Source organism: Salarias fasciatus, chromosome 3 (assembly GCF_902148845.1).
Source record: "Salarias fasciatus chromosome 3, fSalaFa1.1, whole genome shotgun sequence".
NCBI lineage: Eukaryota > Metazoa > Chordata > Actinopteri > Blenniiformes > Blenniidae > Salarias > Salarias fasciatus.
In genome coordinates, this window is record NC_043747.1 from 28,610,223 (window position 1) to 28,619,676 (window position 9,454).

General features: G+C 45.8%; 1 protein-coding gene across 1 annotated transcript; it reads left to right on the forward strand.

Moving 5' to 3' along the window:
* Window positions 1-6,479: 6,479 nt before the first annotated feature.
* LOC115382805 (carbohydrate sulfotransferase 12-like) lies at window positions 6,480-9,163 on the forward strand. Its single transcript, XM_030084711.1, has 5 exons — window positions 6,480-6,647; window positions 6,843-6,979; window positions 7,592-7,720; window positions 7,902-8,088; window positions 8,879-9,163. Exons 1-5 carry the CDS (start codon window positions 6,480-6,482, stop codon window positions 9,161-9,163), a joined length of 906 nt encoding a protein of 301 aa, XP_029940571.1.
* The last annotated feature ends 291 nt before the right edge of the window (window positions 9,164-9,454 follow it).

The following is a 9,454-nucleotide window of genomic DNA, read 5'->3' on the forward strand; positions in this document are numbered from 1 at the left end:
ACACCCTTTCAATATTCACACCATCCACACTTAGCTGTACTTGATTATTCTTATTACAGTTACTGAATAACATAAATTTAGTTTTGCATAGATTTAATGATAATTTGTTACTGTCAAACCATGTTTTCAGTTTATACATTTCAGTATTAACCCTGTCAACTAAGTCTTGTAAATCCCCCCCAGAAAAAAATATATTTGTGTCATCTGCAAATAAAACCAACTTCAACTGTTCTGAAACTTTACATATATCATTAATGTAAAGTATCAACAGTTTTGGACCTAGTACTGACCCCTGAGGGACGCCACAAGCAATGTCCAAGCATGATGATGAATTTTCACCCAACTTCACAAATTGTTTTCTCGTACTTAAATAACTTTTCACCCATTGCAAAACCAACCCCCGAATCCCATACCGTTCCAGTTTACTGAGTAATATGTTATGACTGATTGTGTCAAAAGCCTTCTTAAGATCTATGAAAATTCCAACTGAGTGCAGTTTGTCATCGATAGCGTTTGTGATTTCCTCAACTGATTTTAGAATTAGCATTTTAGAATGACATCAGTCTGATCCAGTGGCGGATTTAACAAATTTGGGGCCCAAGGCAAAGGCAGGAATGGGGCCCTCTCAAATGAGAAGACAACACACACGCCATTTCAGTTTGAACTTGATCAATACAATGAACAGTAAAGCCTCAGTTGCAACATCTGTCTCATTAAAACCATCTGCACATGGGCGTCAGTTTAGGGGGGGACGGGGGGGACGTGTCCCCCAGCCACTTGTTACCAGGGGTATTTTTTTTCTCCACCTCACACAAATCCTCTACGTGTAGCCATTGTAACCCCGGTTATTTTCAGTAGTAATTAACATTCTGACGCTCCTGAACGCACCATCCGCTGATTGCAGAGACGCACACAGACGTTCACGAGGATTAAAAAAATAAAAACAACGTGCAGCTGCTCTAAATGTGCTCTGTTCCATTGGAACAGTTACTTGGGACCGAGTTGGCCAGGGCCGAGTTGGTCGGGGGCCGACTTGGCTTGGGGCCGGCGAGGTCAGGGACAACTTGGCTTGGGGGCGTGGTGGGTTGCTGCTGGAGCCGCTGCCAAAGTGAAGTATGTCGTCAATTTGGGGCATTTTGACAGCAGCTTTCTGCTTCCCTCCTTTTTCCTTCTTTTTTCAGCACCGCTGGGGGAGCTTCTTTTCATCGTCTTTTGCTTTTCTGTTCTTTTCTCTGCTCTTCTCTTGTCTTCACGCCGTTTGTTTTCGTATGTTTTGCTGCTGTCTCCCTGGATCCTCTCTGCACATGCGCAGTAAGATGGACTGATCCAATGTGGAGACTGAAGGGGGGGCCCCCGAGACACACATAATACAATAAGCATTCTGCTGGCATTTTAGCGACAGGATTTCAATCAAAACATAATTAATGTGTACAAATAAGCAATAACTGTATTAAACATAAGTGTATGAGGAGTTTTTTGGGGCCCCCAGGAACTTGGGGCCCTAGGCAACTGCCTAGTACGGTGCAGCACGGTGGATGAGTGGTTAGCGCTCTTGCCTCACAGCAAGAAGGTCCCAGGTTCAATCCCCGGACTGTGCGGGCCTTTCTGTGTGGAGTTTGCATGTCTCCCCGTGTCTGGATGGTTTCGTCCGGGATCTCCGGTTTCCCCCGTCAACCGATAACATGCACCATAGGTCAATCCTCCAGTCAGGTGATTCTGACCATTAACCTGACTCCACATCTGGAGATGGGTCCCCGGCTGCCCACTGCTCCATACGGAATGCTTCAGTGGCATGGATGGGTTAAATGCAGAGAACAAAATTTCGTTGTACATTCACTGTATAATGACCAATAAAGTACCTTACCTTACCTTAGTTTCGCCTAATGGTAAGTCCGCCGGTGGCCTGGGAGCACTTTTAAAACCGTCTGGGCCAGTAGATTGTGCAACGGGCCAGTGAAAAATAATGCCTTGAAAATAAAAAAATCATTTCACATTAATTCCCAATGGTACTGTGAATACTGTGTGTGTGGGGGGGGGGGGGGGGGGGTGCGTGCGTGCATCGGTGTGAATACGTCTGTTTTCAGTGACATTTAAGGCATAGCGCCCCCACGCTTCAATGGTGAGGACAAGTACTGCATGCAGGCCGGCGTCTTTATTAAAGTGAAATAGTGACGCGCAAATCATACATTAAAGGGGCTGTATCCTGCTTTTTTAGCTAGTCCAAACCCTACAAATGGCTCTAACATGGTATAGTTTATTTTTGGCGCTAAGGAAAAGTAATTTTGTATGAAATAAAAGATTTTCTGGGGCTAATTCTGAAACCCGGAAGAGAAAACGCTCCGTTTCACTGAAAGTCCCGCCTCTCCCCCTGTGGACTTTGACTGACAGCTACTTCAACCAATCAACGCTTCAAAACAAATATGCTAACTAGCTTTAGCTCTTTAGCTCTAGCTTCTCCACGCGCAAAAACATATTTTCCTGTGAGAAACTCACCAAGCGCAGACCCTTCAGACCCTTCAGACCCTTCAGACTCTTGCTCCTGCTTGACTGTTGCTTTCAGACGATGGTCAAAGTTTATCCTCGAAACCGGAGTTACAAAAAGCAGCAACGCTGATTGCCGAGGGCCTGCGGGAGGGGGGCTCAGGGGAGCCATCTTCACAGTGTGACGTCAACGTGGGAAAACAGAGCGTTTTCACGGGTAGGGGAGGGGCTGCCTCTCTGAGCAGCACAAACAGGAGGAAAGCTTAAACACGCAGGCACGGAGGAAAAAAACGCTTTGGGGGTGTTTTTGGTGAGTACATAACTATATAACAAGGTTAAAACATACAAAAAGTGAATTTTGCATGATACAGCCCCTTTAAAATTGGCCTAATTCTGCATATGATTCATGATTATGATCATATGAAAAAAATAATAATAAAATAAATGAAATACATGGGGGAAACAGCATTTTCCCAATATTTAGCACCCCCCCCCCCCCCCTCCCCCAAAAAAATAACAGTTTGTTATCATACACTTCAGTCTCTATCAGCCTGTCCTGTCCTCTGTATCAGCTGCAGCAGAATGGATCAAGATTCCCTATGATATTAGAATAGATGTATTTTATTTACATTTTCATAGTGCCGTTCACGCTGAGCACTAGCTATAAAAAGTACTGTTTAAAAATCGTTTTAAGTCAAGTGGGCGGTACCTCTGAGTGCACATACTGTTCTACTGTAGCAGTAATGAAATAAATGGCATTGATTGAAACAAATGAGTTTTCATTATTGATACATGACAAATTCCAGTGGTTCAGTTACAATGGTGACAACAGTGTCATGTCAAGTTGCCTGTATAGAGGATGCACACTTAGCGTGCGCATCCGGGCCAGTGAACATCAAAATCCACTGGCCCGGGGGGCCAGTAGTAAATTTCCCTTAATGTCTACCCGTGCGATGGCCCTGTTAAAGATTTTAAATGACATCAGGTGGAATTTAAACAATTAAAAACTCACAGTGTGGTCACAATAGACCATCATATTTTAATAAATAGATGGAGACAGATTGATGTTGTTGGAGCCTAGGACTTCCGTCCGGCCGACTCAAATTATCACCATTTATTTAAGTATAGCCAGATGTAATGCTCAGCGCTGGACCTTACAGGGAAAGATACAAAGTATTTCGCCCCGAAAGGATCCTGATTGTTGATGAGACAGAGCTTTTATTCCATGTTCTTCTGGGCTGGGCCCCGACAGATAGGTTGGACTTTGTTCGCAATTGGACAATTTGCTGTTGATGTCAGCTGCCAACCAAGAGCTGACATCCTTATGTTTGTATGTTTGGAACACTAGTGTGTGTGTGTTGATATCTCTGGAACACGTGGGTATGTTTACACTTTAGCAGAGCATCTTATAACCGTAGTGTACTTCTCTCAGGAACAAGTGTCACAATGGCCTAATGTGCAGTTAATACAGTTGTTCCATAGAAGTAGTGCTAATTAAAGTAGATACCTAACAATGTTTTTATTTCAGCATGGATACATGTTCCTCAGGAACCAAGACACACAAGGGACTGGATCAGGTGAAGTGATCAGAGCCGGAGTTCTCCAAAGAAAGGTAGGTCCAGCACTGTCGTCAGGAGTGGTACAGTAGCAGGCAGCGGCTGAGAGGCAGGCAGGGTGCAGCGAGTCAGGGAGCTCGGCTGAGCAGGTCTTCAGACTGAGACCGAGGCACAAAGTTAACAGGGAGCGGGTAGCCAACAACAACGCTTGCATGTAACAAGTAACTGTAGTTGGTGCTAGTCCAAAAAGGTTCATTGGTCTTTCCAATTTATAATCCAAAAGCAAAGGTTCTTTTCCAAGACCAGGGAGGTCTCCCTGGTCTTTGGAAAAGAACCTTTGCTTTTGGATTTTGTAGTTGGTGCTATGCTCCAGCTCCAAAGTGGAGTCAGAGGTGAGTTTTAATCAGAGGCGATCTATAATGGCCCTCATTAGGGAGTGATCTCCACCTGTAGTCGCAGCTGAAGGCAGGTTTTATTTTGAAACAAGAAAAGAAACCATGTGAGCATCTTCTGAGACCAAAACTCCAACTATGTAACTTTCTGTCCAAGCTAACTGAGCACCAGAGGACCAGCCCAAAGAAACAAGAGAAAGAGAGCCACCAGAGTCCAGTCCCCTTGGGACCAGCAGAACAGGGTCCTCCCCTCTACCCTGAAAAAACAAACTGAATCCTATCCTAAAAAAAAAAAAAAAAAAAAAAAAAAATTGCTTCAGGTCACACAACATTTTGCTGCTGCTGCTGCCATTCCCTCCCCCTCTTGACAGATACTCTGATGGCTGAGCAGCCACACCCGTTGGAACGCTGGCAGACACGATGAACAGAGAAACAAGACTTTAACTTGAACTGTTTGTATGTTCTATGACATTTTAGGTCCTAAGCCCAGGGGGGCTGTGCCACAGTTGCATAACCAGTTTAGGTACATTTCCAGTCCCACATACTGCAGCTGAATAGTGTAGTTAACTGACGCTCCAAGACTCAGACAGTCTCACATAACCTGGCAGAGGGACAGGAGACGCAGCGGCACTCCTGAGGTAAGGAAACAGACTTCATTCAGGCCATGTGTGGTCTGTCCTCCCATTGATGTGCCTGGTGTGAAGGGACGGAGATGGGCCGGGGACCGGGGGATTTCAAAGTGCCAAGATTCATTTAAAAGAATGTTCTTGTTGTTGTTTGTTTTTTATCTCTGTAAATTCTCTAAATTTTCTGTAAATTATACATTTGTCTTTTTGCTGCTGAGAAATTCAATGAGACTGGGTGTGCTCTGGAGGTACCAGTAAATCTCCACCCTCTCAGCCTGGTGAAACCCTCCAGTTGGTTGTGGGGTTGTGTCTCGCCATCTGTACCCATCACATTTGAACCGATACGGTACTGATACCCGGTACTCAGTGGTTCCCATTTTCAGTACTTTAGGGTGTTTCTGTGGACTTGAATACCAGAGTGGCAAACTGTCCAGCTGGACCCCGCCCTCGCCCAGAGTAGCTGTGATTGGCTGCATCACTGATGATGACACATTCCTATAGATATCTTTCTTCATTCATTTTCTGCCGCTTCTCCCTTTCGGGGTGACGGGTGGCTGGAGCCAATTTCAAGCTGCTGTGGACGAAGGCGGGGTACACCCTGGACAGGTCACCAGTCTGTCGCAGGGCTGACATATAGAGACATACAACCATTCACTCACACATTCATACCTAGGGGCAATTTAGGGTGACCAATTAACCTAACATGCATGTTTTTGGACCGTGGGAGGAAGTACCCGGGAGCACCCAGAGAGAACCCACGCACAAACGGGGAGAACATGCAAACTCCACACAGAAAGGCCCCGAGCCCCGGCTGGTATTTGAACCCAGGACCTTCTTGCTGTGAGGAAAGAGCGCTAACCACCGCACCACCGTGTGGCCCTTATAAATAGATAGATATATTTTAAATATTTTAATCCCAACCAGACTATACTGTCTGTATTCAAGCTGTTAATGAGTACAGAGGTTCAGTGCTCTCTTCCGTGTCTTTCAGTGGCATCTGTCAAGCAGGAGGGATCATCAGCAACAGCGGGCCACCATAAACCTTGAGATAACCACTTCATCTTCTCTTCACCGATCACAGAGCTTGATGCGGTCCGGCCATGGGAAAGTTGTCCATCAAATGGCTGGTTTTCGTACTGTCTCTGCTCATGAGCCTGCTCATCGTTGTGTACTGGGAGAACCTGAACTGGTTGTATTCAGGTGTGATGCCAGTTCTCTATGGACCACTTCACTCTGGTTGGAGTACCAGGACCAACAAAGACCCTTCACAGCCTGTTAGCACCAGCAGATCTGAGACCAGCATCCCCACCAGCAAGCCTGACACCACACTCATCCCTGTTCAGCAATATAAAGAGGGGGAACAGAGGGAGGAGGAGGAACTGAAGGAAGAGCAGAAAGAGAGCAGTGCTGTGTCTGCTGAAGACATGGAACAAAGAGCGAGGAAGCAGAGGATCATGGATGTGTGCTCAGAAATGAGCTCCTCCAAGGAATTTCCCAAACTGACACGCCCATTTGATCAGATCCCAAACGATGAGCTGTCAGACTTCATAGTAGATGACGTACACCGAATTATCTACTGCCACATTCCCAAGGTACATCCACACTGTGTTCTTCTGTCGGGTGGTGCTTGTGCTGCAGTGGATGTGAGTGTTGTAGATAAATGCGTAAGAGACAAACATCTTGAAAGAAAAGTGCTTTATTTGCCATTCAGGATATTTAGACAGACATTCATGGTTCTCTCTTTCCTTCTTCTGCCCCCCTGTCTCCCATGACTTCTCTCTGTTTAGGTGGCAGGCACCCGCTGGATGAGTGTCATGCTGATCCTCACTGGGTTGTTAAAGTCCAGCGGAAAACCTTATACTGATCCCCGACATATATCTTCACCCATTGCTCACAACCCCTCTAACCACCTCACTTTTGATAAGTAAGACACGTCATACAGTTTAAGGCCAGAGCCCAAACATGTGCTTATTTTATGTCAGCAGCTCTCTGGGTATTCCCGTTTCTTCACACAGTCCAAAAACATGCATGTGAGGTTAACTGGTGACTAAATTGTCCCTCAGTGTGAATGTGAGTGTGTGTGGTCATTTGTCTCTGTGATGGACTGGAGACCCTTCCAGGGTGCTCTCGTCGTTAGCCAGGGTTGGTCCTCGTGGCTCCGCAAATCCGAATGGGATGAAGCTGATAGAAGAGGGATGATGGATGAATTAACTGATTAATTGCTTGATTGATGGATGAATGGATGGGTTGACAGACATCACTTATTATGACCGGCTCTTAAAGCCACAACAATGGGGGGAATGCAGCAAGGTTTTCAAATGTGACCTGTTGCCTCTTCTCCAGCTCCTAAACCTCAGACAATAAGCTCCAGGGATTATATCACATGGGGTTAGCTTTAGGTTTTCAGCTTCTCTCCTGACGTTGAAGGTGTTGTGGCTGAATGTGGTGAAACAACAGCAGAGTCAGAGTGGGGCTGTCTGTGGATCAGTGACTCCTCCAGGGAGCGTTCATCATGCTTTGCTGTTCTTCTGACCAGGTTTCCCCAACTTTATGGTTCTCACGCCCGCCAAATGATGAAAGACAAGCTGAAGAATTACACTACATTTATGTTTGTACGAGACCCCTTTGTGAGACTCATCTCTGCCTTCAGGAGCAAGTTTATCAGGTGTGGATCTGACCATGCATGTTCTCATTCACGTGTGTTCTCTCTGGATCTGTCATCATTGACATGTGTGTGTGTGTGTGTGTGTGTGTGTGTGTGTGTGTGTGTGTGTGTGTGTGTGTGTGTGTGTGTGTGTGTGTGTGTGTGTGTGTGTGTGTGCTTGTGTGTGTGCTTGTGTTGCCAGGCCTGTTGAATTGTTCTACCAGAACTATGGTAAGATGCTCATGCGTACTTACGGCAATGTGTCTGATTTACCAGACACAGTTGAGGAGGCTCATGCTGCAGGGCTCAAGCCCACGTTTCAGCAGTTCATTGCCTACGTGCTGGATCCCAAGACCAGGAGAAATATTTTCGACAAACACTGCCGGCAGGTATTTGTCTCACACACAGTTTAGACTAGTCTCAAACTCGCGTAGAAACTCTTGGCTTGAGATCGTGTGAAACACAAGAGTTTCGACCATCCGACTCCATTAGAAATGACAGCAGAAATCCTCCAATACCCAAACCCTAACCCAGAGACCACACCTTTTCTCTTGTACCGCCTTGTGTTCATCATCTTGTTCAGAAGGACCTTGTGATGCTTCACTTGTGTTTGGTATGATGATAAGAGTCACGGTTTAGCCACAGTCCCCACTTGTTAAAGGTGCTCCGAAAAGGTAATTTTTTTCAGTGTTTGCATTTTTTTCTTCATTCTAGCAAATGAGGAGCAAGAGCAGGACAGGATTTGGGGACTTGAACTTTGAGTGATGATAAAACCCCACAGTGTGACTCTTTGAAAAGCAGTTCAGCAGTTCTCCTCTGTCATTTAGTGGTGTTTTTAAGTCTCTGCAATAATCAATCACCCTCAGAGGAGATCAGTTTTTTCATGAGGAACAAATAGTGAAAATTTGCTTGGAAGGTAAATTTCTGGCATCCTTTTGGATTTAGGCCAGGCTTTTCAGCACATGATGGGTTTAGTTCTTTAAATTTGTCACGGGTCATGATGGGCGTGCCAAATTCGGTGAGTTTCGATGCATGTTTAGGGGGTCAAATTTGGGTTTGTTTGGGTGTCAGTAATTCATAATAAACAATACTCATACCACAGGGTCCTTTCTCGGAGGGGCTCGGTCCCTCATGAAACTCCAGTTTTAACAGAGCAGCCGTGTCTGTTTGGTGTTTCAGATGTACCGGCTGTGCCATCCCTGTCAGGTGAAGTACGACTTCATTGGGCAACTGGAGACCATCGGCACAGACGCAGAGCAAGTTCTGAAACTTATGAAAGTGGACCATCTGGTCCAATTGCCTAGAGCGTACACAAACTTCACTGAAGCCAGCTGGGTAAGAGACTGGTACGAACCGATTCCCACTGAGAGACGGAGGGAACTGTACAAACTGTATGAACTGGACTTCAAGCTGTTCGGCTACCCCAAACCCGACATCGTGGGAGATGAGGAGACGACTCCGTGAAGGCTCCCAGCAGGATACCCGGGAACTGCCCCAAACGGACAGTCCACATCCTGCCAACCTGTGCCCAGCCAGGAAGTGTCTCTGAAGACCCGTCAATGCTGCTGTCTGGACCTTCTGTTTAGTGCAAACCTCAAACAACATTTGTGCCTGTCATATAAAGCAAACTTGGTTTCCTGATACATGTTTTCAGTCTGTTTTCCTCCTGCAAAAGCACTTCGTGGTGTTTCAAATGGAGGTAGTGTGCGTCATTAAAAATGTCATTTAACAGTTCTTTATGTTTGGTGGTCAGAA